Below are 20,359 nucleotides of genomic sequence, written 5' to 3'. Positions count from 1 at the left end.
TCATGACTCATTCGGTTTGCCGTCGTTGCCCTGGGATACCAGGAGACGCGGTAGTCTGCGCGTCCTGTATCTATGGAGACGACAGCATGGCGGCCGCGTGAGTCTGAGCGTTGATCCCAGGGACCCAGGGAGCGGCGCGAGTGGCTAGGGAAGGTATATGTCCCGGGAGACTGCTTCCTCCGGGAAATCACGGCCAGGGTTCCCTCCTTGTTTCCCCCAGGAGGACTCCGTGGGGCTGAGACTTGGGCGGGAATCAGATTGAGCATCCCGAAGAGAAAGGATCAGTCCTGAATATGCTTCCTTCCTCCTCATTTTACCTATTTCTTCCTTCCTCGACTCGACACAATGATCATCCACCTTTTCCATGGTCATCTTGGGAATTTTTAGGTCGGAAATTAGGCAACTAACGGAAGGTTATGATTTTATATATTTTTTAAAGTCCTCTAGATTACAAAATTGAATTTTTAAAAATAGATCCTATTTACCCAGTCTCTTCAAAATAATTGTAGTTGTCTAAGTCCTTTGAAAGAGTAGTGCAGGCTAATGTGGAAAGTATGATTGCTAAAAATAATAAGATAGGTCTGTCTGGTGCCTTTTCACAGCCCTATTTTATTCAAACTTCACATCAACTTCGTGAAATACTTAGGATGACCCTTATTTTACAGGTGAGGAGACTGAGGCTCAGGGAGATGGAGAGCCTGGCCTATCTCAAATGAGTCTGAGCAGATGCTGGAACCCAGCTTTCCTTGCTCCAAGTCCAGTGCTCACTCCTATAAGCCCTATGGCATGAGCTGGTTCAGCTTTCTACCCCACTTATCTCCCCTACTCTCATCTCTTTTGTGCACTCTCTGGGATAGATTCAGGTGTTAATTGGAGACTTTTTCAGAACACTGAGGCAGGAGCAGTCTGTAGAATCCCCTGAGGTCAGAAATATTGAGTCAAGGCAGGTCAGCAAGGGCATCCAATGGCAGGGAAGTAATGGCACCTGCTGCCCTGAAATAACATTTCTTGAATTTCATCAGAATATCCACTTCACAATTGAAGGTAGATGATATGTCCTGTCTTTTCCCATGCTGAGCGCAGTACCTGGCACATAGTAGACACTCAGCAAATGCTTTTTCTATGAATGAATGAAGGAATCTAAGATAGTCCCATCCAGAGGGGTTGGAGATGTTGCCTATTAAGAGAAACTGAATCAACCGAATCTGTCCCTCTGTGGGGAGGGAATGAGAAGGTGTCTGATAGAAATATATAAAATCCTAAAGGGTGACCATGGAATTGTTTACTAAACCTGAGTTGTTATAATAAAGAGCTGGACCCAAACTTGAAAAGAAATCATTTTAGGCCAAATAAAAAGGCAGCTTACATCTATTAATAACCTATCATGAGGACTGAAATACCTGTGAAGGACTCACAATTCTACTTGGTAAATGTCAGTAGAAGCTGTTTTTCATTTTGAGATCATTATTCCAAGAGTTTGGAAAGGACACTGAGTAGTTTGAAAAGAATACATATGTTTAAAAAGATATTAGGTTGATGCTGTTTAATATGGTAGCTATAGCCATAAATGGCTATTGAAATTTGGGTAGTCCAAATTGAGATGGGTTGAAAGAGTAAATATACCCTGAATTTCACAGACAGTACACAAAAAGAAGAATGCAAAATATTCATTAGTATTTTAATATTGATTACATATAAAAACGATAATATTTTGGACATGTGGGCTAAATAAAATAGTACAATAAATTTCACCTGTTTCTTTTTATGTTTTAAAATGTGGCTATTAGAAAATTTTTAGTTATGTATGTATTTAGGGGGGCCAGTACTGTGTTAGGCAATTTCATGAATGCTGGTTCCATATAGAGTGTAAAGGAAAACTAGAGCTGAACCTTTCGAGGTGAATCATCATAGAGGTCTGCAAATCCCTTCCACGTGTTCCGCAAATCCCTTCCATGTGTTCCTGAGCAGGGTTGGCTAGAGCTATAGTGTCTGAGTGGGAAGATTCCTAGCTTCTTGCTTCAAGATGTAGAACTGTGTTCCACTAGCCATGTTTCTTGAAGATGACTATATAATGGTATAACTTTCGCAATGTGACTGTGTGAGTGTGAAAACCTTATGTCTGTGGCTCCTTTTATCTATGGTATGGAGAAATGAGTAAAACATATGGGTTAAAAATAAATAAATAATAAGGGGAACAAATGTTAAAATAGATTGAGTAGATTGAAATGGTAGTGATCTATGAAAAGGAGTGATAAGAGGTATAGAAAAAAATAGGAGAAACTTAGGCTAATATATATTGGGTAAATGGAAATACTAGCAATCAATGAGAGGAAAGAGTAAGGGATATGGTATGTATGAGTTTTTTTCTTTTTGTTTCTTTTTCTGAATTGATGCAAATGTTCTAAGAAATAATCATGGTGATGAATATACAACTATGTGATGATATTGTGAATTATTGATTATCTACCAAGAATGGAATGATCATATGGTAAGAATGTCTGTATTTGTATGTTGTTATTTTTTTTTTAATTCCTAGCTTCTTAAACATATGTATTTTTTTCAAACTACTCAGTGTCCTTTCCAAACTCTTGGAATAATGATCTCAAAATGAATAACAGCTTCTACTGACATAGCCCCACTTGAACTGCTAAAGGAAGAGGGTACTGGAGGCGATGGAGCCAGAGCCAGTCTGGGATACTTGCATGTCCCCTAGAATGGGGCCACATACCCATTCAAGCATTTTGTGAAAGCGATGGATGCTTTCCGTGGAAAAGAGCAAATGTACATCCACAGGACATTTTGTGTATGATTTCCAGCCACAGTCTATCCATGGATCTCACAAATTCAATCCCTCTGCTCTAGATTTTGACACATTTATCCTTCAATCCGTTGAATCCTTATTTCAGTAGATGTTTACCTTAAACCTGGACTACAGGTTGTGTACTGTCGGAGGGAGCCCAGAGGACCAAGGACACCTGCCAGCCCCAATTGGCTTTTCTTTGCTCCTTATTCCTATTCTCGCGGGAAGCAAGACGCACCCAGGGAAAACAAGTAGAGAGGAAAGCCAGATAAAGGTAATGCACGTGTTCCAGCAACACTCACTGGGGACTTGCTGGGCAAGGCCAAGGGTGGTCATGAGCAGAGAGGGACATGACTGGGTGGTTCTCTTCCCCAAACCCCTCTTCCAAATGTCTTTCCTGATGGTGAGTCCCTAGGCTCCCAGGCAAAGCCTTGGGCCTTGGATTCAGTCTCCTTCCTTATGGCACCACCTGGGTTTCTCCTCCACAGTGAATCTACCCCATCAACCTCTCTTTTCCATGTGCCTCTTATCTTCCTTCTGGTGTCTTTGCAGTTCCACACTCAGGCCAGGATCTGGCAGAAACTCCGGGTTTAGCCAGCAGTCTCCCCATTGGACTTGTGTTCCAGGCACCCGATGCTCACCCAGGCAGCCCCAGACCCCTTCCCGAGGCCCAGGGAGAGCGGGGACCACACCATGAACTCCGCGTCGTGCTTCAGCCCCAGCGCGCACACCACGGCGGCCAGCAGCGCGGCCACGAGCGCCGGCAGCAGCAGCAACACCAGCGCCTGTGTGAGGACACAGGTCCGGGGGAGAAGAATGCAGAGGGCCCCGGCTGGGCAGAGGGAGCAGGGCAGTGGTGGTGGTAATCTGGGAGGACCTGAATTTCCTGTCTAGACCCTGCTCTAGACCCTGTATAGACTGAGCACTAAGCGGGTTGGAAAGGTGGCAGCAGGGAGGAGCAGAACGAGGGAGACCTGGGAGACTGGGGCAGCGGGGGCGGGGGTTGGGGAGGAGAACTCCGGGGAGGAGTGAGTCAGAGGCTGGTAGCATCTCCAGCACATTTCTCTCCCCTTGGACAGCTCTCCTGCAGGACTTGTATTAGATCAATGCGTGGATGTTGTTTGTTTTTTGCAACTCGAGTGGTTCTCTCTTCCTGACAGTCGGGGTTGTGCATGCAGTTGTAGGGGTGTGACTCTGGGGTGCGACTGTTGTGTGTGGGTGTCAGGAACTTCCTTTGATGTGCTGGTGGTTGTATTTGCCTGTGTGGACTGGTGAGCCGATTTCAGAGGGCTGGTCACCCCTCTGTGCCATTCTCGGCCTGTCTGCCTTCAGATTCATTCCTTGCCCTTCCCTGGCTCTGCTCTGAGCTGGCAGGAGATTGGAAGGAAAGGAAAAGCCAGGGCATTCCTCTTTCTTCCTCTCCTCTTTTGCTAGTGTCTCTGTCAGCAGTTGCATCTCCTCTGTGGCTTCAGCTTCCACCGAACAGGCCTCCTCCCCCAGCCTGGGTGTAGTAGCAGCTTCTTGACATTGCTAACTTCTGGGTTGCTTCACCATCCCTGGTTGTGAAAGTAATTCCCTGCATTCATTCCCTCTGTTTTGAACACCCGGAGTGACTCTTGTTTCTCAAGTTAGACACTGACTGTTGCACCAATTGAGATTTATAATAAATTATTCTCCCTCAACCATGTTACCTTTCCTTGAAGGGCAAATTGGGAAAGAAAATGCTATATTGGCCACTCAGTACTCCCTGTGAATATGGAACCTGAGAGCATAAACTTCAAGCTAGGAAAGATTTGTTGATCTTGTTCACTGTTGCTGTCCCAGCACTTAGAACAGTATGTGGCACATAGTAGGTGGTCAGCAATTATTTGTTGAATGGATGAATCCTTAGATTATATACCACTATAAAAACAATAATTGGTCAAAGATAAAATAAAATGGCAATAAGTTGACCATTCATAGCAATGACCTTGGTCCAAAGAGGCATGTAGGTTAGTTCCCCCACCACCTTACCACCCCAGGGATTTTCATACTCCTCCTTCTTAGATGCATTGGGCTACGGGTCAGCCTATGAAATGATTTTCCATTGCACCTCCAGTGGCACCAGCAGCCCTTGGAGTGGTCCCAGGAGACAGGGCATGGGGTGGGCATTGGTCAAAGGCAAATTGGTTTCCTTCTCTGCTCCACAAGGCAGTTGAAGAGGGAAGGGCGAATGGTGGAGTATCCCTGTGATCCGGAAAAGTGCCTGAGATAGACTGCTCCGGGTAGGAGAGACTTTGGTAGAAAAGCAAGAGGAGGGGGCAGCAGAGGAGACAGCACCCCAAGGGAAAGGTATCCGAGCGTGCCCTGAGGAACAGATCAGGCCAGCCAAGATCGCATTTGGTGCTGGGTAGCGTGGCTGGATGGGGTGGCCTAGGGAAGTCTTTGGGAGCATGTTCAAGGGATGAAAAACCATTCAGGTCATCTTGGAAGAGGTAAGGTGTGAACTTAGGGCCCTCCTGACCCTTACCTTCTCTCTCCAGACCGCCCCCCCCCCCCAGGGGCAAGGGGATCCTTGCCAAATGGCTGGGTCTTTAAGTCCTACCCTGCTAATCATCCTTTCTCCCCACTCCTATCCCTGACGACGGAAGCAGCCTGCTGGCCACATGGAGACTCAGATGTGCTTCCCAAAGCAGCAGGACAGGAGGAAGAAGAGGGTCATCTGGGGCATTGAAGTGGCTGAAGAGCTGCAGTGGAAGGGCTGGGAGCTAGGGAAGGAGACCACCAAGAAGCTGGTGCTGAAAAATCGATCCTTGAAAATCCAGAAGATGAAGTACAGGTACCAATATGGGGGGGGGCAGCAACTCAGTCCCTGAAGCTTTGAGTCCCCCAGGCAGGCACTCTTTCAAAGCTGTTTCAATGTCACATAAAATCAGAAGAGTATAAAAAGCATGTGCAATTTGAAGGCTTATAGAAAGTGGAACCCGTATAACAGGATTAAATAGCAGAATAACAACAGTGCCTTGAAATTCACCCTTCCCTGTCCCTAAAGATAGCCACCGTCCTGACTTTTTTTTTTTTGCATGGGCAGGCAGCGGGACTCGAACCCAGGTATCCGGCATGGCAGGCGAGAACTCTGCCCCTGAGCCACCGTTGCCCACCCCATCCTGACTTTTATGATAACAATTTCCTGGCTTTTCTCAAATAGATTTACCACCTATGTTTGCATCTCTAAACGATATGTTTAAATTTTGCCTACCTGTGGACTTTCTGTAAATAGAATCATATGGTATTCTTTTCTCAGTGATATTTTTGCACAATTGTATTTGTGAGACTCATCCGTGTTATGTATGCATCTATGATTTATCCATTTTCGTTGCAGAATAGTATTCCAACGGATGCCTATACCATAAAGCCTTTATCTTTATCCACTGTTCTGTTGAGAGACATTTGGGTTGTTTCAAGTTTGGGGCTATTATCAACACGCATGTATACATCTCCTGCTGCACACGCACAAAAGTTTTTCTGGGGTAGACACATAGCATTAGAATTGCTGGGACTTAGGATATATACATGTTCACCTTTTGCACATAGAACCAAACTATTTACCAAAGCACTTGTATCAGCTTATAGTCCTACTGACAGTACATGAAAAGTTAATCTTACACATCCCTTTCAACAATTGCTATTGTCAGACTTGTAACTTGTTGGGGTTTTAATTGGCACTTCCCTGATTACTAATACGGTTGAGCGCTTTTCATATATTAATGATCATTTACATTTCTTCATTTGTGAAATTCCTGTTCAAGTCTGTCCCCCTTTTTTCAATTAGGTTGTTTGTTTAGGTTTCCATTACTTCTAGAAGTTCTTCTCTTTTATCAGTTGTGTGTTGTGAATATCTTCTCCCCTAGTGTGACTTGTCTTTTCTTTCTTTATCGTGTCCTTTGAAGAAAAGAAGTTCTTAATTTCCATGTAATCAGATTTATCAATCTTTTCCTTTTATGGTTGTTGCTTTGATATCTTGCTTAAGAAGTCCTTCTCTACCTCCAGGTCATGAGGATATTCTCCTATAGTAGCTTCTAAAGACTTCATAATTTTGTCTTTGATATTTAGGTCTTTTATCTGTATGGAATTGGTTTTTGTGAATAGTTTGAAATAAGGATCTGATGACATTTTTTTCTCAGCTGAATTCCCAATTGTCCCAACACCGTTTATTGAAAAGTTCATACTTTCCCTGATGATTCCCCAGACTACTGACATAGATCAAGTGTCGACTTAGGTTTTGGTCCATTTCTGGACCCTGTTTTGTTTCCTTCGTCTATTTGTTTATACCAGGGCCAGTATCATCCTGAATAAATTATGAGAGCTTATAGTAAATCTTGATATCGCGTAGTATAAATCCTCTAAATTTTGTTCTTCTTCAAGATTGTCTTGGCTTTTCTTGGCCCTTTGCACTTTAAATTTACAAATCAATTTCTCACACAAATATGTGCACACACAAGCAAATATACTCCTTTCTGAGATTTCAGGTGAGATTTAATTGAATCTGGGGAGAACTGACATCATTACATATTGACTCTTGAAATCCATGAATATGGTGTAACTTTTTGTTTAGGTCTTTGGTGTAACTTTTTGTTTAGGTCTTTTTCCATGTCTCTAAATAATTTTACACTAAATAAAGTGTAAAATTTTCTCCATAGACAGCTTATACACCTTTAGTTAGATCTATTCTAGAGTGTTTTATATTTTTGGTGATGTTATACATGGTATCTTTCAAAATTGTTTTCACGTTCTTTTTGGTCTGGTTTGTAGATTATTTATTTTTATATGGATTTTGTATCAGCACCCTTGCTAAATCCTCTTATTAATTCTGATAATCTATTACTTATTTTGTTTTTTACTATGTATATATTCATATTTTATACAGAAAATGGCATTTTCTTTCTTCTTTCTAATCCTTACACATTTTCTTTATTTTTCATGCCTATCATGCACTTTTGAATAGGAAAGTGCTGAATGAAGTGATTATAGAAGATATACTCATTTGTTCATGATCTCAAAGTAAAAGAGCCCAACATTTCACCATGAGGTTGAATGCTTCCAGTAGATTATTTTTTGTAGAATTTTCTTCTATTCTTAGTATACTGAGAGTTTTTTCATAATAGATGTTGAAGTTTATCTAGTAATTTTCTTTACTGACATGATCATTTGATTTGTCTATTTTAATTTAATATAGTAGATTATATTATTTTCTATATTAAACCAAGCATGGGTTCCTGGAATAAACCCGAGTTGGTAATGATTGCGTACCCTTTCTATGTATTACTAAGTTCTTCCTGCTAATATTTTGTTTGTGAATGAGATTGGTCTATAGTTTTACTTTCTACTCCTGCTTCTGTCAGGTTTTGGTAACCAAATTAAGATGGTTTCATAAAAAGTTAGAGAGTGTTCCTCATTTTACATTATCTGGAAGAGTTTAAGATTTTTCTTCAAATGGTTGGTAGAACTTGCTCTGAGCCATCTGGCCTGGTGTTTTCTTTGCAGGAAGATATTTGACTACCTATTCAATTTCTTTCGTGGTTTTAAGTAGAGTGCCATAAATTTCATTGTAAAATGCTTGAATCAGTTTTGGCAAGTAAACTTTTCCTAGAAATATATTTATTTCATCTAAACTTGTAATTTTATTTGTATAAGGTTTTTGACAACATCTTCTTCTTATCAATATTTTTAAAAGTCTGCAACATCTATAGGTATGACCCAAATGGGATTCTACAGCTCTGCGGAGGTTTCTGGTTGGAAAGCCCACGGGGGCAGGCTCTGTGGCACCCTCAGTCCCTCCGTTCTCAGTCTTGGTTTACCCCAGCTAAGTAGTTGGAGATTTTGTTAAATCAGGACCACCCTTCCCCATTGTCGACTGCACGGACCACCAGGCAGCTAGCTGCCTTGCCCCTGAATCTCTGTATTCGCTGCTCTGACATTCTGGAAGGAAGGTCGACAGGAAGAGCAGGGCACAGAGGGAGGCTAGTGAAGGGGGAGGAGGAGGGTGACAGGTGCTATTGGGACAGAACTCCTATGCTTCCCCCTCCTTGGATTCATCCCTGGGGTCTTTTCCCCCAGCGCCCACACCCCTTCTGCTCTCCAGGGCCTCCCTTAACCTTTCTGCGCCTTCTGGCTCCCTATGCCCTGCTCTGCGAGTGCTGCTCCCTGGCTCTCTCTCGCAGGCCTCCCAAGACCAAGTTCTTCTTCACGGTCATCCCTCAGCCCATCCTACTGAGCCCGGGCATAACCTTTATGCTCCCCATCATCTTCCGGCCTATGGAGGAGGTGAGAGCCTCGGTGGTGAGCAGAGGGCAGAAGAGACAAGAGAAAAGTGATCTCAGAGCATGAGGCGGGGCAGAGCACCAAGGCCTTTTAAGCCGCTCCCCCAGCCACACACATCCTGCCGGCCACACAAGGCCTCCAGCTTGGGGAGCTCTGGAACGGGGCTTAGACCCTAATCTCATTGGACAGAGGGGTTTCCAGTTGGATATTGGAGCGTAAAGGCTGGGATACTGTATGATCCACCAGGAGGCCCTGGATTCCTTGGCCTATTCTTGGATGCTTCCCCTCAAATGCTTTGTTACCCGCACAAGAGGTCCCATATCTCTGTCCATATGTGGGAGCCCTGGTATCTGATCTTCTCCTTGGAGACTGGGAGGGTGGGTCACCACCTGACCATGCCCCTCTCTGCTTGCACTGGGGATGTCTGGAACTGGGGTGGGGTATGTGGTCCCTGAGCACCTTCTAGGTACCCCTGATCAGTCTGCTCCCCACCCCAACACCGCAGAAGGAGTACGTGGACCAGCTGTGGTTTGAGAAAGCAGAGGGGATGTTCCATGTAGACCTGAGGGCCAGCCTGCCTTGTCACAAGCTGATCTGTCCACCATCCCTGCAGCTGCCTGTGTGTGCCGTGGGGGACATGGCCGAGGCCTGGTTCTGCCTGAGCAATGTTGGGTGAGGGGGGAGCCTGAGGCTCACTCTCCCTCTGAGACCCAGAGGTGGGGAGAGCAAGAACGGGGAGGGTGGTGCTGGGGAGTAGGAGAGACTGGCCAATCCCAGTAGAGGTGTGTGGAGAGGGCTGCCCAGGGGCTGTGCCTTTCCAAAGCCGGGTAGGGGTCAGGAGGAGCCCTGCCGTTCTGACCTCCCCCATCCACCCCCAGGGACCTGCCTACTTTCTTCAACTGGGAATTCCCCAGCCCTTTCCAGATGATACCCGCCACGGGGCTGCTGGAGTCCGGCCTGGCCTGCAGGATCAAGGTGACCCTTCAGCCGCTTATGGCCGTCATCTACGAGGCTCAGGCCACATGCTGGTTCGGGGACAGCAACACACAGAAGACCAGCATTCAGCTGCAGGCCATGGGTGAGGCCCACCCTCCGCCCGCTCGCCTGTGCCCTCCCGCCCACCTGCTGTGGGGCTCAGTGCCCCCATCCCCCGCCACCTCCCGCCTTGCCCTGGCCCTCACAGGACACCACCAGCCTCCTGGCCTTCCCCAAACCCCACCAGCTTTGCCTTTCCTTTGCTTTCCTTGGGGTGGCTGAACAGTTTTTCCTTGGGGACACCTGCCTTCTTTAGGGGTGCTGCTCAGCTGGGGCCCAGAGGCCAGATGGGTTTCCCCCACGCTCCCCCATCTGTGCCCCAGCCAAGTGTTCCCAGCTGTTGGTGAGCATAAAGCAGAAGCGCCCCGAGGACCAGGATGCGGAGGGCTCCCAGAAAGTGCTGAACTTCGGCTCCGTTGCTGTGGGCTGCACGGCCGAGAGGCAGATCAGGCTGTATAACCCGTCGGCGGTGCGCAGCCCCCGGGGACGGGCCCAGGACTCAGGGACCACGGGGCTGCGTGCTTCTAACCCACCCCATATACAGAGTGCCCCCCTTCCTCTCCACACCCTGCAGATGTCCCCCTCTCCCCTCAGCAGGGAACCAGGGTGGGATATCCCCTGCATCCCCAGAGATACCCCAAGAACAGCCCTAAGACTGTCCTGATCCCAGGAGCACAGCTAGCCTTTATGGTGCCTTTGAGGCAAGGCTAGGAAGGTGCCGCCCTTTAGACAACTGCCCCCCTCTGGATGGTCCCAGTGCAGAACACATGTCATGGCCCCTTCTCTCCTCCTGGTGGAGGCAACCTCGCCCTGCACTCATGGCCTGGCCGCAGGCTGCCCACCCCAGGACCTGACCTCCCACCCCACACCTGGGTGCACAGGTGAGTGCCCCTTTCAGGATCGAAGTGTCCCCAGACGTGCTGCCCAAAGACCAGGCCTTCTCCTGCCCCACGGCCCAGGGTGTCGTGCACCCAGGAGAGAAGATACACGTGTCAGTGTTCTTCCGCCCCGAGACCCTGGACACCAGGACCATGGACTACTTCTCCATCACGCCCTCTGGCTGTGCCTCCCAAACCCTGCTCAAAGTTGTTGGCTTCTGTACAGGTACTGGCAACCCCAGGACACTGCGTTACCCTCTGGGCTCAGGACCTGCCCCCCAGGGCTTCTGCAGCCAGCAACCCTGGGACGTTGCACATCCTCCCTGGGCTCAGGACCTCCCACCTTGGGCTTCTGTAGCGCTCTTTGCCCGGTACCCCTCAGCCTCTGTGTCTGCTGCCCCCTGGTGGGCTCAGCGAGGAATCACACGTGTCCACCTGGCGCTCCTGGTCCCGCCATCCCCCGGTGATGCTCTGGCTGCTGGGGTGGGCACTCACAGGGACCCCATCTCCCGTGCCCAGGTCCCGCTGTGTCTCTGCAGCACTACTGCGTCAACTTCAACTGGATCAACCTCGGGGAGCACCCAGAGCAGCTGCTGTGGATTGAGAACAAGGCAGACTGCACGGCGTACTTCCAGTTTGCTATCGACTGCCAGGAGAGCGTCTTCAGCATCAGCCCTTCCTTCGGGACCCTGGTGGGCAAGACACGCCTGACACTGCGCTGCGCCTTCCAGCCGGCTCACCCTATCATCTACTTTCGGCGGGTGGTCTGTCTCGTCCATCACCAGGTGTGCCTGAGGGAGCGGAGCAAAGCTGAGGAGGGGAGGGGCTCCCCTGGGGCTCCCCCAGGGCCTGGGAGCCGATACAGATGGGGCTTACTGCTCCCTCCCCTGCACTCTAGACCTTCGGGAACCATCTGCCTGGCTCATATCCTCTTCCAGGGCCCTCTCCCAGGCCCTTGAAACCAGAGCATGGCCAGGGACACATGAAGGTCCACTCTGAGACTCGGGTGCCCCAAACTTGCCCTGACTGCTGCCAGGCCAGAGACATTGCTGCCGGGCTGGGGGGAGGGAGCTGTGGCCATTACCCAACACAGCACGTGCAGGGGAAAGGACTTCAAAGTTACAACCCACCCCTGAGTCCTGAATAGGGATGCACCAGTTGTGCCTTGACCAGGGAGTGCCTGTGCAAGGTGGCTCCTGGGGGCTAAAATCCACCTGCAGTCAGCTCCCTGGGCAGTGTGTCCCGTCTCTGGATGGCATCTGCTTACCTGGAGGAATGGGTGCCTTTTTCTGATTCTCATGAAGATGCAGTGTGGGAGGCCCTGGGGGTGGGAAAAAGAGACAGGAGCAAAGAGAGGCCCTGGTGAGATTGCCACCCCTGTATCCCCTAGATCCCCTGCCTCTGGGACAGCCTGAATCTGCTCTTGCAGACCTCTTGGCTGGCAGTGGGCTGGGCCGCAGAATCCCGAGGAACCATGGGCAGAGGCAGGAGAGCGGGCAAAGGGCTCCAGGCCCTGGGCTTTCCCAGCTCCCACAGTCTCCCTAGCCAAGCCAGGCAGCTGTTGGGACGCTCACTCAGCCTGCCTCCCTGTGGCTTCTGCCCCGCTGTCTGTCCCCAGCTTCTGTCCTCAGTTCAAGCCCCAGTACCTCTCTTTCCCCACCACCCCTCTCATGGCCCGTCTCACCTGGACGTGGCAGGACCCACTGTTCCTGGACCTGATGGGGACCTGCCTCTCGGAGAGCACGAAGCCAGCCATCCTGAGGCCCCAGCATCTCTCCTGGTACCGCACACACCTGGCGCGGGGTCTGGTGCTCTACCCTCCCGACATCCTGGGGGCCATGCTGAAGGAGAGGCAGCTGGAGCAGGATACGAATGGGGCCCTCCTGATTCCCAGCGAGGTACTCAGGTACCCCTATGGGCCCCAGACATGCCAGAGCCCCATGGGAACAGGCTGCCCGCCCCAGGCGCAGGCCTCCTTCCCCAGCAGCTCTGGGCAAGCACCCTTAGTGGGTGGGGCCACCTGTGTGGAACCCTTGGAGCCTTTTCCAGGATGGAGTGTGTGGAAGGCAGGGCAGTGGCAGCCAGGCATGCCACAGGGCCGCTGGTCTCTCCCCCCAGGACCCGGAGTACACGCCAGCCCAGCAGTACCCGACCGTTCCCCCCATGACTGAGTACTTCTGTGATGGCACGAGCGACACGGCCATCTTCCCCCCACCTGTCAGCATAGAGCCTGTCGAGGTGGACTTTGGCGCCTGCCCCGGGCCGCAGACCCCCAGCCCCGTGCCCCTGTGCCTGATGAACCACACCAAGGGCAAGATCACCGTGGCCTGGACGCGCAGGGCTGACTGTCCCTTCTGGGTGACCCCGGACACTTGCTATGTGCCACCGCTCAAGTCCACGGCCTTGCGCCTGCACTTCCAGCCCCCTCACCCCAACTGCCTGTGTGCTGCCGAGCTTGAAGCCTTCGCCATCTATAAGGTGTGTGCAGGTTGGTGAGATGAGGTGGGGAGGCAGGCGCCTGCCCGAACCCCCAACACCAGGATTTATCTCCCTGGAGGGGGAGCAGCCCCCATTGGTTTGTCTTCTCCCAGGTGCCCAGCCTTCCTTGGTGGAGGCCTCTCTTCCCCCTTCTGGTTGCGCTTTTCCGAGTGGGCCCTCCCATGCCCTGCAGAGGGAGAACACAGCTGGGAAAGCCGTTCGGAAAAGGTTGGCACACAGGGATCAGCTCCCTGGGGCCCCCAGCTGTGGAGCTCCATTGGCTTCTCTTCCAGTCCTTGAGGTTGGAAGAGAAGTGCCTCCAAAAGAGCTGTGGCCATGGCAGGCAGGAATGGGACATCTGGGGAGAGAGTCAGGGGGCCACATAATTGAGTGTGGGCTTGGGGTGGGGAGCTCAGCCCCACCGTGGTCCGCCCTGCCTCTTATTCTCATCCTTGGCACTTAGCCCTGCCCGTTTCCTCCTGTTCCGCCTCTGCCCATCCTGCTGGTCTTTCCCGTGGCCGGGGTTGCAGGGGAGAGACCAGCTCAGGAGCCACTTACCCAGCTTTGTAACTGTGGGCAAGCTCCTTAGTGACCCTGAGCCCTGGTCTTTTCATCTTGGGGTCACGTCCGAACTTTTGAGGACAACTTTCCAAAGCCAGGTCTTTTGTTGTCTCTTGGCAGTGGGGGAAGGTGGAGTCAAAGGACTCGAAGTCGAGCCCATCAGAGTTTAGGTCACAGGTTTTAGTAGACCTGCGCCATACAGTATGGCCACTACCGGCCACGTGTGGCGACTGAGCGTTGGTCACGTGGCCATGAGCTGGGGCATAAAACATACAGTTTGAAAAGGAGAATGTAAAGCAGCTCACTAATAAATTTTATATTGAGTATATGCCTAAATGAGAAGCTTTTGGATTTAGTGGGTGAAATAAACAATCTGATTAAAATTAATTTCACATGATTTACTCTTGTTATGGAACTAGTAGAGCATTTCGAGTTACATCTGTGGCTTTCACTGTCTTTCTACTGGCCAGCGCCATTCTAGGCAAATTCCTACTGGGTGGCTGCTGCTTTCCTACCGTTTCTTTCTCACCCAGCCCCACCTTCTCCCAGGGCTGTTAAAGGATTAAAAAGAGGGTTTGCTGAGTGCCCAGTCCAGGGCCTGGCACACAGCATGGCAGGGATGGGCGGCAGGGAGAGGGGAGGCCGCCGCTCGGTGTCGGACACAGGACTCTGAGCTGTTTCTGTGGTCTGCGCCCTTGCAGGTCCTGCAGAGCTACAGTAACATTGAGGAGGACTGCACCGTGTGCCCGTCCTGGTGCCTGACACTGCGAGCACGAGGCCACAGCTACCATGCCGCCCTGGAGCACCCCATCCCCCAGTATTTCCTGGATGCCCCCAAGGTGAGCGTGGCCCCAGAGGGACCAGATTCCTTGGATTTCCCCCTCCTCTCTGCTGGCCTCAGAAACACGGCCCTGCAGCTTCCCTACGCTCCCTGGCTGACCCTACCTCTCCGCTGCCACCCCTGGGGCTCTGCACCAGTTGGGGACTCTCTTCTGGGGCCATGACACAGGGGAGAGGACCCAGAAGCCTGGGGGGATGGACAGCTGCCATCTCCTCGCCCAAACTGCTCCACTCATCTGCTCTTCTCATGCTCATGTTTCAAACGCTCCAGCTCCTCCTTTGCATGTGCCCTGTTTCCTGAGTGTCTGCTGTCCCCATCCTGGGCTAACCCTTGGGGAAGTGACAATCCACTGCATGAGCCCCCGCCCTTCAGAAGTCCCGTGGGGGAGGCAGAACGGGCCCTTTGGCTTAGCCCCTTCCTCAAGGAGCCATACTTCCCAGGCCTTTCCCAAGGGCCCTTGGAGGCTCCCACTGGCATGACAGAGGGAGGACAACAGTGGACTTAGGCGTACAGACTCCTGCCAGCTGCCATCAGTCTTTTCAGCACCACCTCCACCACCTCTGTGCCTCATATTGCGCTTGGAGGTTGTTTTAGTTTCCCATCTGCTAAAACAAATACCACATAATGGGGTGGCTTAAAAAATGGGAATTTGTCAACTCATGGTTTCGAGGCTAAAAGAAGTCCCAAACTGAGGCATGAGCAAGGCAATGCTTTCTCCTAAAAGCTGGTACTCCAGGGCTGGCTGCTGGTTATCCTCAGTCCTTGGCTTTTATGTCACATGGCAATGCGCATAGTGGCATCTTCTCCTTTCTCCTCTGGGTTCTGTGGACTTCCACCTTCTGGCTGCTCCCTGTGGCTTCTCTCTTGGTGGCCTGCTCTGAAAGTGGCCTTAAGACCCAACCTGATTGTGTTGAGTCACACCTTAACTGAAGTAACCTCATCAAAAGGTCCTATTTACAATGGACCTATTTATAAGGCACCCCCACAGGAATGGATTAAGAGTAACAACATGTTTTTCTGAGATATAGAACTCTTTGCTCCTCCACAATCTATACTTTTGGCCTCCAATCCCAAATCTTTATCACCCTTGAGATTTAGCTCAAAACTTCCCACCCCCTTCCCCCAAGCCCTCCCTGGCTGCCTTCCTCAGCTCCCTTCCCTTAGCCAGTTCCTCCCAGCAGGCTTATGGCCTTTGTTGAATCCAGCCAATTCGGGGCCTACCTTGCTCCCACGCAGACTCACACAAGCTGTCACCCCAGTGTGGTGGGAGTCTCAGGTCTGGGATTGTGGGTTTGGTGTTTTATAGCCTACTCAGTTCTTAGCCTACTGCAGGCTACACTCTAGGTGCTTAAGGAGAGTTTGGGAGCTGGGATTGCTGCAGTTTCCCCTTTCTCAAGGTAGGGTTCCCCTAGCCACCTGCATCAGATCCTTCTAGACCAGGATCTCTGAGGGTGGGTCCTTCAAAGAGTGATTAAAATGAACCCAAAACTGAAAGAACGTCTACTCTAAACTTGAGGTGCTTGGAAGTCTGACTTTCCCAGGGGCCTGTTCCCGTGGCTACCCCTGTCTGGAGGTCACTGTCTGAAGGGCTCTGAAGAACAGAACCATTCCTTGGACCAAGCTGTGCCACCCTCAATTCTCTGCTCCCAGGCTATTGACTGGGATGCTTGAAAGCATCTCAGATCTCCTTGGAGACAACCCTACCAGACTAACGTGTGCCTCCTTGTGGGAGGGGTGATAAAAGTATGGGTCCCTCTTCTCTTTTCTTCACGCCCATCCCCAGCTATTTGCTGCTGTACCTTCTGGTGAACCCTCCTACCGCAGCCTGCTCCTGGTCAACAAGGGCTCCATGCTGCTGACCGTCAGCCTGGCCCCCAAAAGCAGCTTGGACATTGTCCTGCGACCCAGCTCAGGCCTTGTGGCCCCCGGGGCCCACCAGATCTTCCTCATCTGTACCTACCCCAAGGGCAACTTCTGGAGGCAGCATATTTTCTTCTTGCAATTCAACTTTTGCCCTCAGTATCTCAAGGTAGGAGGCAGGGGTAGGGGACCTGGGTCCTTGGGAGTGGGCCACATTTTAAGGGTTCCCTTTTCAAAGTTACATTCTGGGGTTGGCCTTTAAGGTTCCCTTAACGTAGCCAAAGGATCTTTCCTCCTATAGGAAGTAGCAGGGAGAGAACCCCTGTGCACAACTCTCAGAGTCCTGCCTGTCCAACTCATGGTGTCTGGGACCAGGGAAGGGGGTGTAGAAGTTCCCAACAGAAGGAGCTGGGTGGCAGACAACAAAAATCTGTCTGCAGATAGTAGAAGGATGTTTGGGCAGCTGAGGCCAGGACAGGGATAGGATCTGGGATAATGGACCCATGTTTGGCGCCATGATGGTCCAGCATCCTCACTCAGCTCCTGAGTCCTTTTCAAGAACCACCCCTGAGTCCATCACCACCCACTCTGCCTTCAACAGAAGCTTCCCATTTCCATGCCAAAGCCAGCATGGCTTCTTGGATGTTGGGAGGGAGCCAGGGGCAGTGTGCTTCCTCCTCTGGCCCCAGGAGGTGAACATGCAGAGCCGGGAGGAGCCGCTGCAGCTGAAGCTGGACGCCTGTAAAACTGTCTTCTTCAAGCCTACCTGCGTGGGCTGCTCCTCCACCAGCCTCTTCTCCTTCCGCAACCCCTCGCGGCTGCCCCTGGAGTTTGAGTGGAGGGTCTCCCAGCAACACCGCAAGATGTTGGCCGTCCAGCCCGCCAGGGGGCGCATCCAACCCAACGAGAACGTTGTGAGTGCTCGCCGCCGTGCCTGAGGCCAGAGCGAGGGTCTCCTCAGCTCCACCGTTCTCTCTTATTCCTGCCTAGTGGGGTCTGACTCGACCCATGGTCACCTCCCCCCAGTCTTCTGGTGCTATTACCATCATCGCCACCCCTACTTTCCCAAGAACTGAGACAGGCAAAACAAGAGTCATTTACCAAGATCTAAAGTTAGGGGATACAAAGCTGGGATTTGAACTAGGACTTCTGATGCCAGGGCTCAGGGACGTGGCCATTCTCAAGCCATCACCCCCGATGTTGTGAGAGCGCTGTGAGGATGGTACAGAGCAGCTGGCTTTGGGGCCAATGGGTACCTGTCAGTAAGGGGTGAGAAACAGGGCTGGCGGCATTCTGGAGGGGCAGAGCCTAGGTTCCTCAATGGCAAACCCCCATGCCTGGCCCAGGGCCTTGGACACTGATCAAAGAGGCCAAATTTGGGATAAGAACCACCAACACCAGGTGTGGTCCAGGAGCTAGTAACTGGGGAGGTGTCCCAGCTCCAGCCTCACCAGCTCTGTGGCCTTGGGCAAGTTACCCTACTTCTCATTTCTCATCCAAAACTGGGGTGCTAAAATAATACCCCTGACCTCATGGGGTTGCAGGATTGTGGGGCTTAGATAAAGGATCTGGCATGGGGAAAGCACACCTGGCACTGGCATCTCAAGGGTCAGGAGCCTGGGGAGGCCCCAGGAGGCCCCCACGCAGGGATCATCTCTGTGTCCCCAGACCCTGACGTGGATCTTCAGCCCCTTGGAGGAGACAAAGCACCTGTTCCGAGTGGGGATGTGGGTCTGGGAAGCCGGTGTGCCCCTAAGCGCCAAACCCCCCACCACCCATTACATGATTCGGCTGGTGGGCGTGGGCACCAGCAGCAGCCTCTGTGTGAGTGGGAGAGCCCTGGCCGGCAGGGAGTGAGGGTTGGGGCCAGGGCACAGCGGGGGGGATGGGGGAAGGTCCTGGAGTCCTGACTCCAAGAGGGCAGGGGATGGGAGCCCCGACCCCTGAACCCGCCCTGCCAGGGGGATGCTCTGAGGCCGGTGATGGGAGAACCAGGCACAAGGGGAAGCCCTCTGCCCCCCCCCCCCCCCCCCCCCCCGCTGGCTGACTCTGGCCCTCAGGCAAAAGAAAAGGAGCTCGACTTCGGCAATGTACTGGTAAATAGCACACAGTCCAGGTCCCTGGTAATCCTGAACAGCGGCAACTGCACCCTCTATTATCACCTGTTCCTAGAGCAGAGCAACCCCAAGGTGGACGGCAGTGACCCCTTTGGTACTAACGCCTGGGCTGGGGCTGGAACTGGGCTGGAGCGGGCAGGGTGGGACACAGGTTAAGACCATGGTTTGGGGTCGGGCGGAGGACGAGTTAAGACCTGGCGCTTCCGCTTTCTGCATGTGTGGCATTAGCCAGGTGATTCTCCTCTCTGAACCTCAAATTCCTCATCTGTAAAATGTGGCTACTGATGGCACCCACCCGCCAGGGCTGCTAGGTGAAGGAATATGCACAGGTGCCAACCACACAAGGAAGTGTGGGCCCATCTGTCCTGGATTGGGAGGGGAGACTCTGGGAGGTAGCAGGAGGAGAGGCCAAGACTCTCTGGCCTGTGCCAAGGACCTGCTCTGCCCACTGCCCACCCTCCCCCACTGGCTCATTGCTGAGCAGTTCTGCAGCTGGAGCGGACAGAAGGGAGCATGCCACCTCGGTCTCAGGACAACATCAACCTGACAGCCTGCCCCAAGCACCGGTTCCAGTACTCCTGGACCATCAGCTACTCTCTCCTCTCCCACAGAGGTACCTGGGCCTCCTGGCATGGAGAGATGGGGCCAGGGATGAGCAGGACGTGGGGTGGGGGTGCCGGGAGTCAAGCCAGAGCTAGTAGAGTAGTGCAGGCACGATTGGGTTGCCCCTGTGCACCTGGGGTGGATGTCCCCACCTGTCTCTGTGGGTACCTGGGCTGAAGGTGAAGCGTTAGGAACTGCCTCACTGATGTGTTGTGTGATCACGTCCTCCCTGGGCCTGAGCTTCCTCCTGTGTAAAACAGAGCTACTACTAATGTGCCCTGGGGCAGGCCAGGAGGGTCGGGGGCACAGAACAGAGGCTGCTGTGGATTCTGGGGCCAAACTGTCTGGGATTGGATCCTGGCTCCAGTGCGTATTAGCCGTGTATTCTTGGCTGTTTAACTTCTCTATGCCTTGGCTTCCTCACCTGTAAAATGGGATAAAATGCAAGGCAATAAAAAAGAATGAAATGCTAGACGGGCTGCAACATGAGTAAACCTTGTTCAAAAGAGGCAGATAAATCCACACAGAGACAGAATATAGGTTAGTGGTTGCCAGGGGCCTAGGGGAATGAGCGAGTGGCAAGTGATGGCTAATGGATATGGAGTTTCTTTTCGGGATGTTGAAAATGTTCTAACATCAGTGGTGATGGTGCACGACTCTGCAAATACACTAAAAATGTCACTGAATTGTACACTTTAAAAGAGTGAATTTTATAGTATGTAAATTATATCTCATTAAAACTGTGATTTTTTAAAAGTTTGAAAAAACTGCTGCTGCACATGAAATGCGGTGCTGCGGGCAGGGCGCTCAGGCTTTCCCAGTGCACGGAGAGTGCCAGGCGGCTGGGAACTCCCCAGAACCCCCAGAGATGTACTGCTGCTCCTGC

The 20,359-nt window shown here is 51.3% G+C and overlaps 1 protein-coding gene across 11 annotated transcripts in view; it reads left to right on the top strand.

The window, feature by feature from the left end:
* The window catches only part of CFAP65 (cilia and flagella associated protein 65), a 35,524-nt gene continuing 15,165 nt past the window's right edge, over positions 1 to 20,359 (top strand). For 3 of the 11 annotated variants that reach the window (XM_077155165.1, XM_077155172.1, XM_077155173.1), the window contains exons 1-18: positions 45 to 153; positions 2,936 to 3,074; positions 3,427 to 3,601; positions 5,434 to 5,618; positions 9,001 to 9,103; positions 9,606 to 9,772; positions 9,979 to 10,178; positions 10,459 to 10,604; positions 11,017 to 11,239; positions 11,533 to 11,798; positions 12,711 to 12,911; positions 13,132 to 13,491; positions 14,754 to 14,891; positions 16,677 to 16,922; positions 17,443 to 17,667; positions 18,422 to 18,577; positions 18,814 to 18,964; positions 19,355 to 19,483. In XM_077155165.1, the coding sequence (XP_077011280.1) occupies positions 3,434 to 3,601; positions 5,434 to 5,618; positions 9,001 to 9,103; positions 9,606 to 9,772; positions 9,979 to 10,178; positions 10,459 to 10,604; positions 11,017 to 11,239; positions 11,533 to 11,798; positions 12,711 to 12,911; positions 13,132 to 13,491; positions 14,754 to 14,891; positions 16,677 to 16,922; positions 17,443 to 17,667; positions 18,422 to 18,577; positions 18,814 to 18,964; positions 19,355 to 19,483 (3,064 nt within the window). In that variant the 5' untranslated portion in view covers positions 45 to 153; positions 2,936 to 3,074; positions 3,427 to 3,433. Of the gene's footprint in view, positions 154 to 2,935; positions 3,075 to 3,352; positions 3,602 to 5,433; positions 5,619 to 9,000; positions 9,104 to 9,605; positions 9,773 to 9,978; positions 10,179 to 10,458; positions 10,605 to 11,016; positions 11,240 to 11,532; positions 11,799 to 12,710; positions 12,912 to 13,131; positions 13,492 to 14,753; positions 14,892 to 16,676; positions 16,923 to 17,354; positions 17,668 to 18,421; positions 18,578 to 18,813; positions 18,965 to 19,354; positions 19,484 to 20,359 lie in introns of those variants that run through there. The other 8 variants (XM_077155167.1, XM_077155168.1, XM_077155171.1 and 5 more) reach the window with 8 other exon arrangements.

This window comes from Tamandua tetradactyla, chromosome 3, assembly GCF_023851605.1.
Source record: "Tamandua tetradactyla isolate mTamTet1 chromosome 3, mTamTet1.pri, whole genome shotgun sequence".
Taxonomy (NCBI): Eukaryota; Metazoa; Chordata; class Mammalia; order Pilosa; family Myrmecophagidae; genus Tamandua; species Tamandua tetradactyla.
Note: the sequence above shows the minus strand (reverse complement) of the source record. Positions and strands in the feature narration are given on the sequence as shown.